Genomic DNA, 18,741 nt, shown 5'->3' on the forward strand with positions numbered 1-18,741 from the left:
ACAAAACAAGTGCGCCAGTTTGCCATTATGACGTCAAAGTTTCCACTCATTGGTTTTAAAGAGCCTAAACACACCCCAAATGTACTTCGCTTTAATCGATAGAGTGTGTTTTTCTAATTCCAACGACACCTTACTTGTTTTAATCGGTTCTGTATAACCTAAGATATTCCAGCTTAAACACCGTGAAATTCAAAAAACCGATTTGAAAGATGCGTGGCGAAAAAAATTGAGAAGTGTACTACCCACGTGACAAACACGTCACAAAATTGTTGAAGCGTGGCCGCTCTCATTCAGAAAGGCGAGAGGCAGTGTTTTCAGCGAAAAACGAGAGAACAAAAAAAACGCAGGTTTCGCTTTTACGAATGAATCAGTCACGTGACTAGTACGTTCCTACGTCACAATCACGGAGCTCGTAGTAAAAAAAAGATAGCGCTAGAGATCACTGTTTGAGGACGAATATCTCCGCCTATACTGGACCAATTTTAATAAGCAAAGTATTTTTGGAATCAATAAAACGGTCGCTTTATGAATTTACCATAAAAAATAAAAGTGACGTGGGGTGTGTTTAGGCTCTTTAATGTCTTTGGTTGGGGCGTGTGGGTATTAACGGTATTTGGGGGTGGACGCGATATACAGAACATTTTACGGTTGCTTACATCTATCATTATTTTGAAGTAATCTAAGAAGTCTAGGCCAAGTATCGGGTGACGTACGTTTGCAACACAAAACTTCCAGCGAAATGTTCCTTAATTAGTCAAAGAAATAGCTAAATGCCGATACCCATAAGTTTTAATGTTAGTGTCGTTCAGTGCGTGAAAAAGAGATTTTTCGTTATTTAGTGGAGGAATCACGGATATCTCTGCGCCTGTGTCTACCAGAAATTGAATATTGTTGCAAGTATCGTGCACGAAAAAAAAACGAGGGTTTTGGCGTTTATGTTTTAGCACTGATACGCGCGCGCTGTCGAGTCGCTGGTCTCCGTCGCACGCGCGAATTTAGTTTTTTTGTTGCCATCCGCATGGAGGTGAGCATCGAATTGCATCGCTTCCATATCGGTCGTGATATATGCAAATCCGGGATGGCCTACGTTGACTGCTATTATAGTCGTCAGGAGCGCGCGACGAAGAATTTTAACATCGCGGTGTCGACGATCGCTGTTTTGTGACCTTGCGCTTTGGTTTTGCCGATTCCTAAAACGCGGTGCGTCGCGACTATAAGATACGCGGGGTCTCGGGTATGTTTGACCTTGAGAAAACTGCGGGTTTTCATGACAATGTGCAGTCAAGTTCCGGATCGACTCGCCTCCCCAGAGCTTCGATAGGACTGAAGTCCTGTCTGCTCGTAACGTTATCCTTGTGACTATTACGTAAACTGCTGCCCTTTACTACCTCATCCGCACATTCAACCAAGTCTTCAAAATTCAAATTCATGCGGGAGTGCAGCGTAATTTCGACGTCGCGAGGGACACACTTGAGAAGTTTGTTTCGCATTAGCTTTAACAGCGAAGGGGTTTTCACGGTCGCTACCTAAAATCGATTTCATTCTATTTACAAACTAGGTTGGTGTGTCGTTTCCGATGTCTAGATTCTCGATATCGTCAAATTTCTCACTCTCCGCCCATGCGAAAGCGCGCAATAAGGCGTTTTTTAGTAAGTAATAAGCGCTTTCTGATTCGGGTGCAAGTCCATATTCTACACGCGATATTTCCGGACTACCAAGTGCGCCAATGACCGCAAGGAATTTATCTGCTTGCGCTACAACATTTTGCTGCTGAAATGACTTTTCAGCACAACCAAACCAGGGCGCTGCGGCAAAAGTCCAGAAATTAGGCAGTTTAACGCGTTTGGGGTTTTTCATTTCGTTAAGCATTGTAGGATAAAATGAAAAAGGTACCGAACTATTACCAGGGGCATTTGGGGTGCTAAACATATAGTCCGGTTTGTGTGGCGCGCTAGTTACTGGTGTACCGTCGGCGCTATTGTAAGACATAAGGTCGAACGGTGTGCTTGCGATATTGTGCAACATAGATGAAATGCCACTAATCTTTTAAAACCCCGGATGTGGTTTAGCGTTGCTTGTGTTAGATGTGAACGGTTCCGGCATGAGTGGTGATGTGGTGTTAGCGAACCTCACGAAAGGAATTAGATTACTCGAGGTATGTGTGGAGGATAGCCAGTTGTTATTCATGCCTTGCATCTGTGTGCGATAACTAGAAAAAACGTAAAGTGTTAAGATGTCGTACGGCTAGTATAGATTTTATTATAGCTGACCCACGATAGTCGGGGGCGTAAATATTTTTACAAAGGATATATATATATATATAAGAAAACAAAAAAATGGTGCTGTTAACTATAAAACAAAAAAAATACAACTGTTGGTTCAAACGGTGCTCCCTCGGCGAAGAAACTTCCGGGGCGATGGCGAAAGTCGCTCAATGAAGTGTCACGTTTGTAGTAGGCTCGATTCTCGTCCAAAGACGATCATCAATAAAGGTTCCATTTTGTAAAGATAGGTTGAACACATGGGATAAGGCAAGCAAAATGTTTTCAGGGGTGGATTTTATCAATCTACTTGGGATGCCATCCATGCCACAGCTAGATTTAGATGTTAGGTCCATGATTATATTTTTAATTTCAGTTCGGGGGTTGTTGGACAAATGAAAATGGAGTTTTGAGATTTTAAAGAAGTGGTCATTAACTTTGTTAGAAATAACGAGTGGATCAGTAGTCAGTTTACTATCTATTACAAATGCTTTTGTGTATTGAGTTTGATTTTACCAAGTATTAAGTTTATAGATTTCCAGGTGGCTTTCATGTTTAATCTGTTTGCACTAAATAGCTTTCTATAATGCTCTTTTTCCATTTATAACTGCATGATGGTATTTGTTTCTAGCTGCATTGTACTTTTTCTTATGTATTCCTTTGCAAGTACTTTTTAAATAACTTCTGCTTGGTTCTGTTAAGAAGGTAAAGATCTTTGTTAAACCATTTACTTTGGTCAAATTTGTTTACTATATTTTCCGGAAAGCCACTGCTAAATTCTGTCATATAATGTTGCTGGAATTGGTGGTAGGCAAGATTTGGTTCTGTTTCCTGTAGAACTTCACTGATATCCATATCTGCTAACTTTCCAATGAAATTTATTATATTTTTCTGGCTAAAATTTCTTGAACTGATGTTAGACTGGCTGTTATTAATTTTGAGGTTGATTGCTTGGATTATTGGCAAATGATCTATATTGGGTCTGTTTTGCCTGCTTTGATTTGTGAGCTATTGATAGTAGTAGTCCAAATATGGTCAATGGCTGTGGCACTTTTATCTGTAATTCTGGTTGGCTTATTTATAATTGATGATTGGTAACAATAGTCAGTAATACTGCCGCTGGTGACCAGTGAAAATTTTAGTCTCAAAATGTTCCTTACGTCTCCCTGATACCCACTGTATAATTTGTTTTCGAAAAAACTTGGGCGTTCGTGTCGAAAATTAACTTTGAAAATGCGCGAAATCGTGCTGCGTCACCGTATTTTCCACACGAGCCGTCATGGATTAAACAAAGGTTAGATTATGACGTCATAGAATGCGAATTACCACGTTTGATTTCTACGTTACAGATTACGTAATTTGCTAGTTTTTTGGGGGATGTGGGTTAAAAGTTAGGGTTGGGGTTTTCCCTAGCATAAAACACTACGAAAAACAAGATTATAACGTCCTGTAACGTTCGTAATATGTCACTACTGTGACGTAACATTCGCTATTGTGACGTAATATATCGTTAACCTTACGCAAGTCAGGCGAATTACGGTGACGCAGCATGTTTTCGCGCATTTTCAAAGTTAACGTGGTGTGTGAGCCTTTTTCCCTTTTGTCACGAACAGTCTCAACAGTTCTAGAAACTTCCATTGGTCACAAGCTGGTGAGTCTTGGTGAATATTTCACGTCATCAGTGAAAATGCGTGAAACATCTTGTAAAATTTTTGTGTCTTTATTTTACAACAAAACAACAATTTTAAACTTGGAGCATTTGAACTTTTCAGTAGATGATGAATCCAGTAACCCCAAACGCAAACAATACACATATTACGATTAGAATGATGGTCCAAGTCTGAAACTTGTTTGTTGGTTGGCCATTTGTTTCATTGATTAAAGTTTCGTTGCTCGTTTGTTTGATTGTTGGTTGCTTTGTTTCATTAATGGTGGCATTGGAATTGGTGAAAATGGGGTTGTGGTCAGGGGGGCTGGGGTTGTGGGAGGTGGGGTTGTTGAGGGGGCTGGGGTTATAGTCGGGGGGGCTGAGGTTGTGGTCGGGGGGGCTGGGGTTGTGGTCGGGGGGGCTGGGGTTGTTTCTTTATCCTCCGGAGGACCTTGATCACAGTTCCTATGTAGTTTATAAATGAATATTAACAAATGAAATATGATTTGATCTAAATGTCTGAAGTGTTTAACTAAATGATCAAATTTAGTTGTGAACACCACATAACACAGATTTTTAAGTTCTTTGTTTGGAGAACATTTAATGAATTCAACCCATAAATTTATTATTCAAACAATATGTTTTACCCAACTTACCCGGTTCGGTTCCCAGTTTCATCAACCTCACAACTGTCACAACCGAACCGACGATAATGCGCGTCTGAACAGGCGTCGAGGTTGGTGAGGATGCAACGGTGCGATGAATTATCGTACAGCTCGTGCGTTGTGCAATAATCAAACACCCATTTCCCATTTCTGACGATTCGTTTTATTGGGGGTGGTTCTCCCTCAATCTGAAGATGGCAAGTAACAATTTACTTTAATTTTATATGAAAAGGAATTTTCTTCCAAATTTTAATTTTTTCAATTTGCAGCCGCAAAACATCTTATTATAGTTCGGCTGTTTCATGAAAATATTGGTTTGACCCACCCACCCACACTAAGTATAAGAAACAACAGGACTTACAACATAAACGGTTAACTGCAAAGCAATCACCATGAAAGAAATTCTTAACATTATTTAACTTCTAGCGAAGACGTAAAACCTTGAACTTTGCAAATTGTCGTTAAACAAGTGCGTTGAACCTCACCCAAGCTTTGTCTGAAACGCCTAATCTAGTGTGAGCCTTTTTCCCTTTTGTCACGAACAGTCTCAACAGTTCTAGAAACTTCCATTGGTCACAAGCTGGTGAGTCTTGGTGAATATTTCACGTCATCAGTGAAAATGACGTGAAACATCATGTAAAATTTTTGTGTCTTTATTTTACAACAAAACAACAATTTTAAACTTGGAGTGTTTGAACTGTTGGCTTTGTGAACTACCTGTAAATATATAAACACGTGCGGGGGGAGGGGGGGAATTAAAATTTTACATCAATTTAAAAAATATTTTCATGATAGATTTATCAGTGTTTCTCTGTATTACATTTATATTTGTCAACAGGTTGAACCAAACATTTAAAGAGACGAGCGTGAACAAAATGGGGCTTTGTTTGTGGGTGAATTATTTGGCGTCAAGTGAACTGTGAAGTAAATCAACGCGGTTTAAAATTTCAGCGAGGTTTCTTGGAGGAAACTTATCTTCTGTGTGGATGAGCAACAACATTTGTTATAACACGGGTGTTTTGTTTCATACACCTCGTGCCCGCTTATAAGTTACCACATATGTAACTTATTTATCCTCGCATGGGGGGGGGCAACGACAGTCGTTATAACACGGGTGTTCTGTTTCATACACCTCGTGCCCGCTTACGAGTTACCACATATGTAACTTTGCGGGTGATTGTTTTTCTGTATGGTTGACAATTTATACAACCCATCAGTGACCACTGGGTTGAAGCAATTTCGGTGAAGTGTTTTGACCAAGAACACATATGTCTACAATGGTGAGGCTAACTTGGGGAAATCGAATTTTGCAACAATATTTATGCATTTTGTTTATTAAGATGTGGTAGAAATGATGCGATGTGTTGCTTCTAAATAAAAGTGTTTTTCATCAAAATAAAGTTGTTTATACGTTGTTGCGTTACTGGCAACGTTTCAGGTATTTAAAACCCAGACAGCCTTTTATTAACAGTTTGATTCATTGGTAAATGTTCGGTTTATTAAATTAGTTAAACGAAAAAAAAGATTAATCGATTTAAAAGGTACAATTTACAAATAAACAACGCTCATTTTTCGTCCCCATTATTTCTAGGATGTCTATGTCTGAACGCACGTGTGTTCGCTTCCATAGTTTTTGCAGCAAGGATTGTGATTGTGACGTACGTGGTTCATAGTGACGTACGTGTGACGTATGTGGTTGATTGTGACGAACAAGTGACGTATGCATGTGACGTAATACTGTCATATATTTCAGGTTAAGGTTAAACTAAGAAGATGTTGGTTTTATTTGAATCACCGTCTGGATATGCCATATTTAAGGTAAGTGACGTCATGAATAATGACGTCATAAATTATTGTTTCGTAACAATTGTGTTGCTTTTGATAAAATGTACCTCAACTACTATAACCCGGGCTTTATATGCTTGGGGTCGAACATGTGGGGGCCGAACTATTTAAAATACGGGAAAAGTATTAGAGTAATAATGTTGCTTGTGACATCACAGATGCTCGATGAATCAAAAGTCGAAGCTGCCGATGATTTGAACGAAATATTTTCGACTCCCGAGAATGCGGCGAATGCGTAAGTGTTGATATGATGTGTCTATGCTGCTCATGGATATCTTAGATCGACTGTCGAAGATTTTTAACTGACGCCTTTCGCCACCTTTTTTACCCGAATGTGTTTTAACGTTGTTTTGCTGCCGTTCCTTCTGTTTGTTGTTTTATTAAAATAATTGTGTTCGAAAAATAAACATAGATATCTTATACACAGGGTAAAGTTGAAACATTTTAAGAAGTTTGAAGACACGACGGAAGCTTTGGCTGGTGAGTGTGTGTCGGGTTCAAGGCTCGTTGCTGCTACCATTGTGGGCGTATGTGTCCTTGGGCAAGACACTTAACGGCAATTGCTCCAACCCGGTGGTCACCAATGAGTTTTGTAACAATCACCACCAAAGTTACTTACGCGGTAACTAGTAAACGGGCACGAGGTGTATGAAACAGAACACCCATGTTATAACGACTGTCGTTGCCCCGCCATAAATAAGTTACATACGTGGTAACTTGTAATGTTAATAATATTGTTTCTATGTCCAGCAACGACAGCGGCTGTTGAAGGCAAATTAAGCAAATCTTTGAAGAAAGTTTTGAAAAAGATTGTTGCGAAAGACGCGCATGAACGACTTGCGGTCGCTGATGCGAAACTCGGACAAGCGATTAAGGTGATTGTGATGTCATAATCATTTGTTTGACGACATGGCACAAGTTTCGTGTGGCAAGACACTCGACGACAAACCCCGATGATGTCATATGGCAGACGAAACTTCCTTCAACATCGTATTTAAAGATTTCTTTTATACTTTTAATGCACCTGACAGCATATACCGTAACACATGTTTCCTCATCATAATATAAATTACCAGGAGAAAATGAATCTAACGTGCGTGTACAGCCCGGCCACACAGGAGCTGATGCGAGGAATACGAGCTCATGTTGATAGCTTGATATCAGGTAGCCATCGTGATTATATTTCATATTTTTATTCTTTTTACCATAGCCTGTTTTAATGACTGTGGTTTCCTGCTGATTCTCTTTGTTGTTTTGATTAATTTGATCTTCGCTATCGTGTTTGAAATAAGAGAAACTTATAACCTTTTTTTAATTATAAATTATTTATGACATCACAATATTAGTTATGACATCACAATATTGTTTTTGTCATCACAATTTTAATTATGACATCACCCACGTTATTCCAGGGTTACCGGAGCGCGACATGACAGCAATGGCCCTCGGACTCGCTCATAGTTTATCGAGATATAAATTGAAATTCTCTCCCGACAAAGTCGACACGATGATCGTACAAGCAATTTGTAAGTTGGAACTAAATAGTGATGTCATAATGGGGTCTGTTAAAATAGTTCGAAACTGTTTTTATCAATTTTAATTTTACCAAAAATTAAGTCGGTAATTAATAAATTGTTTATTTATTCATAACGACTTTTCTAAAATAATTATACTCAACCAAATATTTGGCAGTTGTTGATTTTAATTTATCTGAATCATTTGTAAATTTCAAGTCCAATATTTCAGTTTTCTTTGAAAATATTTAACAAATTGTTTTTTTTCTGTTTTCATTTATTTAATTATTTTGAGATTTAAGGATATATTCAAAATACTTCACCCCAGCTCTGCTTGACGATCTTGACAAAGAGTTGAACAATTACATCATGAGGTGTCGGGAGTGGTACGGGTGGCATTTTCCCGAAGTTGGTAAAGTAGTGACCGACCATCTCGCATTTGCGAAAGTTATTAAGAAGATGGGGGTTCGTACAAACGCCGAATCGTGCGACTTATCCGATGTTTTGCCCGAAGAAATTGAAAAAGAGGTTTGTGATGTCATAACCAGATAGATGTTTCGTTACGTCAGCATTAAATCCACTACGTCATTATTATTATTACCACGTGGTATATCGCGCAACAATACTTCAATCACTCCCAAGCCGTTGTTTCCATCCAACCTTCCTTTCACTGTGACTTTGTTGGTTTGAAGCGATAAATAAGATTTACACCAAATTAATAAACCCGGGTTATGTATTTATCCCTTTGTAATAAATGTTTGTTGGTTAAAGCATCCCATAATAACGTTCCAGGTTGTTGCCATGGCACAAATATCCATGGGAACCGAAATATCGGAAGAAGACATTATGAACATAACGTACCTTGCAGATCAGGTATATATGGTTTCTATGTTTTATAATGTATAATAATATTCGTAATAATTGGATTATATCTTAATAAAAATACAATATATTTTCTAATAATATTACACTATTATAAACCGCAGATAATAGAAATCACAGAATATCGTGGCCAGTTGTACGATTACCTGAAGAATCGGATGGCGGCGATCGCTCCGAACCTTACGCTGCTTGTGGGGGAATTGGTCGGGGCACGCTTGATCGCACACGCTGGTGAGGAACATATATATCATATATTATCAACATAGATATCATATGCGGTTGCATGTTTTGGTTGGTGATACGCCCCCTAACGGTAGCAGCATCGAGGCTAGAAAATAAAGGTTCAAGGATTGATGCTGCCGTTGAGGGCGTAGAGTTATTACTCAAGCAATATAAACCTCCAGGTTCGTTATTAAACTTGGCGAAACACCCGGCATCGACGGTTCAAATCCTCGGGGCTGAGAAAGCTTTGTTTCGTGCGTTGAAAACGAGGAAAGACACGCCCAAATATGGTCTTATATATCACGCGTCGCTGGTTGGACAAAGTAATCCTAAGAATAAGGTATATGTGATGTCATAATTAATGCTATGATGTCATTTATATACTATTTCTATATTCACAGGGCAAAATATCGCGCATGTTGGCCGCAAAGTGTTCGTTGGCGATCCGATACGATGCATTAGCCGAGGAGTCATCCACCGAGATGGGGATTGAACATCGAGCGAAACTTGAGGCTCGGCTTCGTTCCATGGATGAGGGAGGGAAGGGAGGTAAAACTACTCACCGACCTGATAAGTGGACCAATAAGAGTGAAGTGAGTCCCGCGTGATATCACAATATTAATGTATTTAAACTTGGTGAATATTTTCAGTTGAAAATGTACGACAGCGCCCAAGATTTCACAATTCCGGCAAAAAAAAGGAAAATTGAAGAAATTGACGAAAGTTTAGTTCAAGAAGAACTTGGTATTAAACATACGTTGATAAATATTCCAAAGTATACGCACAGTAAAGTGCCAATATGGTCCCATGATACCACCATTGTTTCATCACTGTGCAACATTAACTTTGGATTCAAAATTTTTATGAAAAATTATTTTCATGAATTAATGTTGTTTCCATGACAACAGATACGAGCGGTCTGATTGTAAGCGACGGAAATTTACAAACCAAAAAAAAATCCAAGAAAGACAAAAAAGAGAAAGAAGAAGAAGCCACCCCGTCCAAACCGGTGGGTGGGACACGTTAATTTAAATAAAACATAACAAATTTCAAGAAAAAGTTGTTTTGTTTTTTAGAAAAAGAAGAAAATTAAACTTGAAGAATCGATTGAGGTTTGTGATGTCATAGTCTAATGTTTGTTTCAACTATTGTTCAAACAATCAATTAATTGTTACATTATAATAGGTTGAAGAATCAACACCGAAACTAAAGAAGAAGAAGAAGAAAGTGAAGAACGAAGATTCGAACGGGGTTAGTGGTGTAGGACAGGTTTATTATTTATCGGTATAATGATATATTGTTTCTATGTATAGGTTGATACCGCCGAAGAAACGCTCGAGGTAAAGTTTGTTTGGTTTTGATTTTAAGAACTTTTTTAAACAAATTTTCATTTTTAGCTCGAATCTACGGAAACCCCCAAAACTGTAAGTTAAAAGTTTTTAAATTATTTTTTTTTATTAAAACAAAATTTCATTTTTAGAAAAAATCGAAGAAAAAACAGAAAGAGGCTGAATTAGCTGGGTCAGAGACTAAAAAGGTGGAAATGTTGTTACTATGTTTTAATTTGCTTTATTTCTATGTTGTTACTTTTAGGCAAAAAAGCGAAAATCGATCAAACAAGAAGAATGAAAAAAATGATGAAAAAGTTTTTGTTTAGAATCATGTTCTGGTGGGAAATCCCCTTGCGCTAATAAACTGCCAAGTTTGAATAAAATGTTGTTTCTATGGTTTTGATTAGTGGCTACGTCATATTACATAAAAATGACGTAACTCATGCTTAAATTTCATATGATGTCACTTAAGCGATTTAAAGATTTCTATGTTGGACTCGGTTGATTGCGTATCGTTACGTCATATGATGTCATAATAAAAGGAAACCAAAGCGATTGTTCGTCGAGAATTGAGTTTCGACTTCGAACATTTGTTTGTTTGTTCTATATTGTCAGCGATAATCTCTATTATGACGTTGATTCTAGAATATTTGTGTTTGTTGCATAATATCAGGTTAGGAAGGTTATGCGCGTATATGGGAATCCGATCAAAGCACTTTCATATTAACATAATACGTTGCATTAACTTGCATACGAACATATTTAGGCAAAGCTTGTTTTAACGACTGTAGTTTTGTTGCTAATTTCATTCTCTTCGTTATTATTAGTAAAACTTAACCAATTTCTTTAAAAAATATTCAAAGTAGTTTTATAAATTGTTCCGAAGCCATCTTGCTGTATATAATATGTCTATATTTGGTGAGCAATCGACTACATTAATCACAAACAGGGAGTTTTATTTAATATATCGATCGTTGGTCCTTATGTACTTGAGAAGTTGATTTACAATTGTTTCAACATTGCAATGATGCTTGAAACTTGTTTGGGAATATTTTGTGGAATAATTAAATTTAATGTTTGGACCAGTTATAACACCTCGTGTTGTACGGTCTTACTGTGGTAAATAATGTCTAAGAATCAATGGTTGGTGGTATTTGCGTGAGATATTAAATTGTTTATACTGCGCACTCATCGTTAACTTGTTTCAACATTATAAACGCATGGCTTGCTTACGCATGTTGGTCGTCTAAATATCAGTGTAATTGCAATGTCAAAAACTATGTTTAAAAAAAGGAAATAAATATATATGGGCTCTAAATATAGTTATTAAAAAAATAATTTAGTTTGTTAATTTAAAATTATGTAATTAATATTTTTCTATTTGTTTGTGATGTCACAAAGTTGTTTAATAAGCGACAATATTTACGAAAGCAAAGTCCGGGGGGTTGGAGGTACATCCTGGATGTCGAGTGTCGAGTGTCTGTTTGTCACAATGGCCATTGTTGCGCAATAAATACTCTGAATTATAATGACAACTTGTTGTGGTGTCATAATGTACTTATTGTCACAGATAGAATTGTTATGTATTGTTAAATAATAAATTGGTTGATTTTTAATTGTGATGTCATCAATAAAAGACAAGGTAAGATTATGACATCATAAACAGAATATTATGAACTAATTAATTAATAATCAGATCACCGCGGTGCGAGCTGTTGTAAGCAACGCCACGAACGATGACATCGTACTCGTGTTGCAAAACAATGACAACGACGTCGATAAATCAATCGCAGATTTTGTTGAAGGTTTGTCTATGTTGGATTTTTATCTTAATTTGTGTTTTGAATTGACACCACAACAATAATTTGATGCAGCGATGTTTGAATGGTGGCGTTCAACTAATGAATAATTGCGTACGACAAATCTTTGATTTTCCTTCGTTTTGTTTAAATAACTTCATTATCCTCCAGGCCGAGCTGAAGCGATATTGACGGAATGGAGACCGGCTGGTCCCATGAAGAATAAAAAAAAGAAAAAGAAGAAACAACAAAAGAAAAACAAACTAGATGTAGAAACACAGCTTGTGAGTGACATCATAATATAGATTGTTACTTTGTTAAACAAACAATTGTATTATTATGCAGCCCTGGAGACTCACGTCGGCAATCAGCAATTGCCAACGGTTTTGCCGACGCATTTGGACAAACCGTCGGCAGTTTATTGCCGACGATGTAGAAAAAAACTCAAAAAATATTTTTTTTTAAACAAAATATTTTCGTATTGCAGACGCGAAATTGCAAAAATTACAGGTGGTAAAAGCTAAAAGTGAGGTAATATAATACATACAGTAGTCGTATATAGCAAATGAAGTCAGGCGCACCGATTTCCTAACGCACCTGCGCGTTGACTATGACGTCATTAACGTCCTTGTATACGTGCGGCGCATATGTTTTTTTCGGCATGTTTGTTACGAAATAGTAAGGATTCACACGTGGATTCATTGTGTCATAATAACGATTGTCCCGTTGATTATTTAGCCAGCAGGAGCTTGAAAACAGGTTGGATATTTGCCTTTTTTATGTATGCGATCAAGTAAAGGATTGATACGTTTGCAATAAATACTTCGTCCTGGGCTATGAAACAGACAATGTGGGTAATGTTTCGTGAATTTGGTGTTAACAATAGGAATGTGTTGAAGTTGTAAAAGCTCAGGTTCGCCGAGCGCCGAGATTTAACCAAATGCTCGGCACGAGCTTATGACGTCATTAAGGAGAAAGGCGTACGAGAATACGTTCCTTTTTGGACGAAAAGCGTCGCTAATTAAAATCATTTAGAACACGTGGGTTGCGGTGAAAGAGACGACGTAATGCAGCACTTTGTATTATTTCAATATAAAAAAGTTTAGGAATTTATGTTTTTTATTAAAAATCAGTCTAATCAGATACGAATCATTGGGCGCTCGTGTTATACGATACCGACTGTAATTCGAGACGGGCAAGTTCGCGCTGACGTTGCGATTCGTGACATCACGCCCGGCCACGCGTTTTTTAAATCCTCGGCATATTGCCGACGTATTTTGAAAACCGTTGGCAACTGGTAGCGACGTACTTTTATACGAGTCTCCAAAGCTGATTATGTAACTTCTGTCACCAAGCCTTGGGTAAAAATTGTTAATTTTATTCCCACGAAGATTTGCCCAGGTTTCACAACACAAGCATGCGATAACATTGTATTCTTATATAATAATATTACAATGTCATGATAATAATAGTTTATTATGACATCATAATTCTTCCAGAATCTGGACACTACGACCTTTGACCCCAAGGTTGATGACATCACTAAACCCGATAAAGTAGAACCAACAACCGACCAATCACGAGCTGCAGAAACATTGAAGCTATTGCTCACTGATGCGGAACCAAACCCGGAACCCCAGCTTACCCTACAAGCTAACTCTAAACCCCCCCAACCCCCCATAAACAATCCCACCACCCCCCAACCCACAGAGGGCAAACCCCACCTCACCCACCTTTATAAGGCCGGTCATCGATCCCGTACATCCTCAGAGAGTAGCGTCAAAAGATCAAGCAAGAAGCTTGTTAAGAGTAATTTAGTGCAAGGTGGGTTTGTTGTGTGCGAGGTTTAACCCAGCCATTGTACTTATATCATCAAGACACCTAACGGCAATTACTAAATGGGTTGTCTGAATTGTTACATACGTGGTAACTTGTAAGCAAGCACGAGGTGTGTGAATAACCGTGTTGTAACGACTGTCGTTGCCCCGTCATGCGAAGATAAATAAGTTACATACGTGGTAACTTGTAAGCGGGCCATGCAAGGATAAATAGCGATGATGTCATAATAACTTTGTTTATTTCCAGAATCAACGACCAACGGGAGCGTTCAGGTAAATATTTATATTATTTCTATGTTTGATCGTTTGTTAATGTTATTTCCATGACTTGCAGGAAACAGCTACATTTAATCAGAATAAAAAAAGTAAGTCGTGTGACTTTATAATATTCGATACAAATGTCTGATTGACCAAATATGGAACGCAGGCATCGAGAAAGCAACGAAAGACCTGCAGCGTTGTTCCGCTTCGTTCGGCCGATACAGGAGTTTACTCAACGATGAGATCAACGACAGTTACAAACGAATCAAACAAGTAAATATACTAAATGAATTTTAATATTTATTGTAAAGTTTGTTGTTTTTAAACAAGAACTTAAAATAAAAGTTCCCCCCCAGACATTTGAGGAAGCGAACAACGCTCTACAAGATAGGGAGGTCGAACTCATGAGAAGTCTCGATAAGTTAAAGGAAGAAGCTTGTGAGTTGGAGTGATGGTTTAGATTGTTAGTAGGAAGATACTTTGAATGCAAACCCACACTATAACATTCAATGTTTAAATTCAATTTCAAAGATAAAGTTGTCCATAATATGTTGGGAGCAAAACTCATGCAAGTGAATGTTTGTTCAATATATTTATATTGTTTGTAGTCAAGCTCCTTGAGGCGCGCGAGCATCGAGCTTTGGAGTTGAAACGACAAACCGATCGAGTTGCAAACATGAAGCCCCACCAAGTGGCCGAACTTAGGGGGGAAATCAAACATTTCGTTTCCGATCGTAAATATGATGAGGAAATTGGTCGAACAACAAGATTCATTTTCAATCGAGAAATTATTACGGATGTTATTCCCGCCCTTGGTGAAAGTAAGTGCTGTATGTGTCGCTCGTGCTGTGTGTGTCGCTTGTGCTGTGTGTATCACTCGTGCTGTGTGTGTCACTCGTGCTGTGTGTTTCACTCGTGCTGTGTGTGTCACTCGTGCTGTGTGTGTCACTCGTGCTGTGTGTGTCACTTGTGCCGTGCGTGTCGCTTGTGCCGTGCGTGTCGCTTGTGCTGTGTGTCACTCGTGCTGTGTGTCACTCGTGCTCTGCGTGATGCTTGTGCCGTGCGTGTCGCTTGTGCTGTGTGTGTCACTTGTGCCGTGCGTGTCGGTTGTGCTGTGTGTGTCACTTGTGCTGTGTGTGTCACTTGTGCTGTGTGCCGCTTGTGCTGTGTGTGTCACTCGTGCTCTGTGTGTCACTCGTGCTCTGTGTGTCACCCGTGCTCTGTGTGTCACTCGTGCTGTGCGTGTGTGTCACTCGTGCTGTGCGTGTGTCGCTTGTGCTGTGTGTGTCACTCGTGCTGTGTGTGTCGCTTGTGCTGTGTGTGTCACTCATGCCGTGCGTGTCACTCGTGCTCTGTGTGTCACTCGTGCTGTGTGTGTCACTTTTGTATATGCAACCAACCACCCACCCATCTAACCCCCCTCTAGTTTCAGGGGTGAAAAACTCGTATTCGCACAAGTCGCGACCTCGACTTACCAGCGATGCTATGACGATGATTGCCACGACAACTGTCGACACCGTGGTTGCCAAGGCAACGGAAGATAACAAGGAAAAGGAAAAAAGTCTTGAAAAAAGTAAATTTGCTTTTCCATGGATATTGTTCAATAGTTGTTTAACGTCGTGTTTGTCCCAGGAGAATCTTCGGACTCGTTGAAGTTAAACTCGGTTGATTGGTCGGAGACCCCGGATCAACCATTGAGGGTGAGTGGGTTGGGGGTTATGTGAGTCACAACCTTGGCATTGTTAAAGGTTGTTTGTTGATGCAATAATCATCATTATGACATCACAGGAATCTCCGGCTTCGTGGGCGAACCAACCGATTGTTGACGAACAAAAGTCATTGTTACAAAACAATGAAAAGCAACAAAATGGTGGGGTAAGTTGGTACTGTGTGGGGTAATGTGGTACACCAGCTTAACTTTACAATAAATTAGCATCCCTGCTTGATTGTTTAATTGTTACAGGACAATGGAATGAAAGCGAACCCTCGTTTGTACCCACGACCACATGGGGGCACCAAACATCGTAACTATGGTAACAGGGGGCGGGGTAGGGGGACTCCCCTGTTTAACCCACCTTATCGCAAACCCCCAAACAGTGAGAGTCTTTTCATGAACCCACTAAATGGAAAGGATGGGGTTCGTAGTCATGGCGATGGGTCCCAAGTTAACGGGGCACGTGATGGGACCCGTAGCAACCGCCGTGGTTCGTTTAAATACCGGGTGGGTTTGCTACTTCTATGTTTATATGATTTCTATAAGTACAAAGCCACCAAGTTGTTTCAATCCATGGTTTGTTTATATTTTATATGATATCTATGATTACAGGGAGATTACCGTCGCAACAGGAACGAACGACCGAAACAAAATTTTGATAAAAATGATGAAAAATGGTGACTTTAGAAAAATGTTGACCCAGCTTTGTGCAATAATTATAGAGCCATATATATATATATAGCATGGGTTGGGCAACTCTGAACAAATCGGTGATTCGTGCAATTCAACGATTGCAATAACATTCCATATTCGTAGCAAACTTCATCTGTAAATAAACAGGTGCTCGCGTTTTGTGCCTTAATTACAATATTTTAACTTCGCAACAAAATATTAACCTCTTTATGTGAACATTGTGTACGTGACAGCCATAACAGTGAGATTTGAACCTGGCACCTGAAAGTGAAACAAACCCACAACTATGTTTGACCAAAACATAACTTTATTTTGGCATGCGGATGGACCTGCAATGTTTCGGCTAATTTTGTTTACGTCAGCAGCTGCATCCAAGGTTGACAGTGAGCATGAGGTACACAAACATATTTTATTGAAACCCGATTACTGCTTGACGATAAATTGCGAGCGCGTGCAAACCGATGTAACATCGGTAATTAAAATATAAACAAATATATTTTGTGAGAAAAATATTAAAATTTTTCGCGAAAAACCATTTCCGCTGTGAAACGTGTTAAGTCATCAATATTTATGCCGAGTCACTTATTTAGCTTTCACCCCGATGTTGTTTCGAGGTGGGGTGGTCGGTCGGCTTGAACTTAAACCTCCATATTGATATTTCGCTTTCTTCTCGGAGGGTTTCAATATCTGTGATGTCATAATTAACAGGATTATCTCTTTGTAAACATCGAAAAAAGGAAGTTTACAAAAAATGAGTCTTTAAAATGCTCTATGGGGAAAACGTAGTTTAGCAAATGTGTCATAAAACCATGGATGCCAAACATTAGAATATTTACTATAACCCCCCCACCTGGAACGAACACATGAGCGACTCGTCCACGCTCATCATCCCACCTGCGTTGTCGAACTCCCCGCAATAATTGGGGGCCGAGAATAAAGTGACGAGTTGACGTTTTGCGAAGAATTCGTATCCGTCCTCCACGACCTGGGTTAATACTAATCTTATTACAAACGGTATCGCGATTCATGATGGTGGAGGAATGTATAACACGAGTGAATTGGAGAAAGTTTGGTTTGGATGGTTTTGCTTATCCACGACGCAAGTAACCTATTAAAGCCCTGCTACGACACCTGGTGGGCACGACATATGAGGTCCAGGTCGTGTCGATTAAGGAATTTACTGACGACATCGGGTCCGAAGGTGAACGAGACTCCCCGGTCATTCTCCCCCCAACCGTTGATATCCTTGTCTGGGTCCGCCCACAAGAGGTCGCACAACAATCCTATTAATTGGGTTGTAATGTATTATGTTAACAATGGTACGAGCCTTGAACCCATAGGTTACGGGTTGGAGACATGCAGCCAACAGACACCCACCAGTATCTGGAACATCAGTGGGTCGCATTATCTTGCGGATCTGGTCCATACTTTGTAAGTCAGGAGATAGACCTGGAATATAAATGTTGTGTGTTTACGTAGATAGGCGCCTAAGTTTTGATTGTCTAGGTAAGGCAAACTCATAGTTACAAATGTCAACTGCTTATTACATCATACGTAAGCTAATAAGGTAATTACCGCACTCGCACATTACGCACTGGTTAGGTTTAACTTTCGTATTACTCGTTACGCAGCACGTTGAACATATACACACAGTAGTAGCGGTTGTAAAGTATTGAAAGATCGCAAACTTGCAGGTGCAGGCACACGCAATATCCTACGATCTTTGTTTCTATCACAATGGCGATTGTGAGGTAATGTAACATCCTAGGTTGGGATTAGGCAATACGTAGGTTACGATAATGGATTGCATCACAATGCTGTTTGTGACGTAGTGTATCGCCGCAAGTTGGTATTTCTTACCTTGCGATAATGGATGACATCACAATACAGCTTGTGATGTAACAGTTACGTTGGTGAGTGTATGTTTAACTGGCATTAAAAGTTACGTAAATTTGGCCAGAAGCTAATCTGTAAACACTAGAGCTTCAATCGTGGACGCATAATGGTTTAACTTTATGAAATACGTAAATGGTTTGTGTTTGAATATCTTCTTATGAAGCAATTAATA

At 39.1% G+C, this 18,741-nt stretch overlaps 3 protein-coding genes and 2 long non-coding RNA genes across 6 annotated transcripts in view; 3 read left to right on the forward strand and 2 right to left on the reverse strand.

The window, feature by feature from the left end:
- Positions 1 to 1,867: 1,867 nt before the first annotated feature.
- Positions 1,868 to 2,785, reverse strand: LOC113475282. The gene is made up of 2 exons (XR_003397033.1): positions 2,370 to 2,785; positions 1,868 to 2,209 (listed from the first exon to the last, which is right to left on the reverse strand). It is a non-coding gene; the product is annotated as an uncharacterized LOC113475282 (long non-coding RNA).
- Positions 2,786 to 3,432: 647 nt separating this feature from the next.
- Positions 3,433 to 4,697, forward strand: LOC113475283. Its single transcript, XR_003397034.1, has 2 exons — positions 3,433 to 3,912; positions 4,582 to 4,697. It is a non-coding gene; the product is annotated as an uncharacterized LOC113475283 (long non-coding RNA).
- A 1,518-nt stretch (positions 4,698 to 6,215) lies between these two features.
- Positions 6,216 to 10,751, forward strand: LOC100183900 (nucleolar protein 58). Of its 2 annotated transcripts, none has more exons than XM_026839269.1 (19): positions 6,216 to 6,392; positions 6,578 to 6,654; positions 6,847 to 6,899; positions 7,170 to 7,294; positions 7,496 to 7,583; positions 7,832 to 7,945; positions 8,229 to 8,461; positions 8,726 to 8,806; positions 8,920 to 9,046; positions 9,220 to 9,377; positions 9,439 to 9,630; positions 9,688 to 9,781; positions 9,946 to 10,046; positions 10,114 to 10,149; positions 10,223 to 10,288; positions 10,351 to 10,377; positions 10,435 to 10,461; positions 10,518 to 10,574; positions 10,631 to 10,751. In XM_026839269.1, exons 1-19 carry the CDS (start codon positions 6,348 to 6,350, stop codon positions 10,664 to 10,666), a joined length of 1,737 nt encoding a protein of 578 aa, XP_026695070.1. In that variant the 5' UTR covers positions 6,216 to 6,347; the 3' UTR covers positions 10,667 to 10,751. The 2 variants fall into 2 exon arrangements, with proteins under 2 accessions (XP_026695070.1, XP_002123502.1); XM_002123466.5 differs by having other exon boundaries at positions 8,262 to 8,461.
- Positions 10,752 to 11,834: 1,083 nt separating this feature from the next.
- On the forward strand, positions 11,835 to 16,931 carry LOC100186271 (SPATS2-like protein). The gene is made up of 14 exons (XM_002123215.5): positions 11,835 to 12,010; positions 12,065 to 12,173; positions 12,339 to 12,451; positions 13,667 to 13,991; positions 14,253 to 14,278; positions 14,340 to 14,370; positions 14,433 to 14,539; positions 14,623 to 14,704; positions 14,875 to 15,087; positions 15,693 to 15,839; positions 15,899 to 15,966; positions 16,055 to 16,141; positions 16,230 to 16,487; positions 16,593 to 16,931. Exons 1-14 carry the CDS (start codon positions 11,990 to 11,992, stop codon positions 16,659 to 16,661), a joined length of 1,656 nt encoding a protein of 551 aa, XP_002123251.1. The 5' UTR covers positions 11,835 to 11,989; the 3' UTR covers positions 16,662 to 16,931.
- A 132-nt stretch (positions 16,932 to 17,063) lies between these two features.
- Positions 17,064 to 18,741, reverse strand: part of LOC100175517 (serine/threonine-protein phosphatase PP1-beta catalytic subunit) — a 3,091-nt gene continuing 1,413 nt past the window's right edge. Inside the window, exons 5-8 of the mRNA XM_009863592.3 lie at positions 18,051 to 18,122; positions 17,805 to 17,956; positions 17,524 to 17,658; positions 17,064 to 17,360 (exon numbers count right to left, since the gene is read on the reverse strand). Of these exons, the coding sequence (XP_009861894.1) occupies positions 17,256 to 17,360; positions 17,524 to 17,658; positions 17,805 to 17,956; positions 18,051 to 18,122 (464 nt within the window). The 3' untranslated portion in view covers positions 17,064 to 17,255. The remainder of the gene's footprint in view (positions 17,361 to 17,523; positions 17,659 to 17,804; positions 17,957 to 18,050; positions 18,123 to 18,741) is intronic.

Source organism: Ciona intestinalis, unplaced genomic scaffold (genome assembly GCF_000224145.3).
Source record: "Ciona intestinalis unplaced genomic scaffold, KH HT000181.2, whole genome shotgun sequence".
Taxonomy (NCBI): Eukaryota; Metazoa; Chordata; class Ascidiacea; order Phlebobranchia; family Cionidae; genus Ciona; species Ciona intestinalis.

Coding starts and splice junctions, on each gene's coding strand:
- LOC100183900 (XM_026839269.1), top strand. CDS start 6,348: ATGTTGGTTTTATTTGAATCACCGTCTGGATATGCCATATTTAAG. Junction 7,295..7,495: donor AACTCGGACAAGCGATTAAG/GTGATTGTGATG, acceptor ATAAATTACCAG/GAGAAAATGAATCTAACGTG. Junction 9,631..9,687: donor AGTGGACCAATAAGAGTGAA/GTGAGTCCCGCG, acceptor GAATATTTTCAG/TTGAAAATGTACGACAGCGC.
- LOC100186271 (XM_002123215.5), top strand. CDS start 11,990: ATGTCATCAATAAAAGACAAG. Junction 14,705..14,874: donor TAAGTTAAAGGAAGAAGCTT/GTGAGTTGGAGT, acceptor TATTGTTTGTAG/TCAAGCTCCTTGAGGCGCGC. Junction 15,840..15,898: donor GGAAAAAAGTCTTGAAAAAA/GTAAATTTGCTT, acceptor TGTTTGTCCCAG/GAGAATCTTCGGACTCGTTG.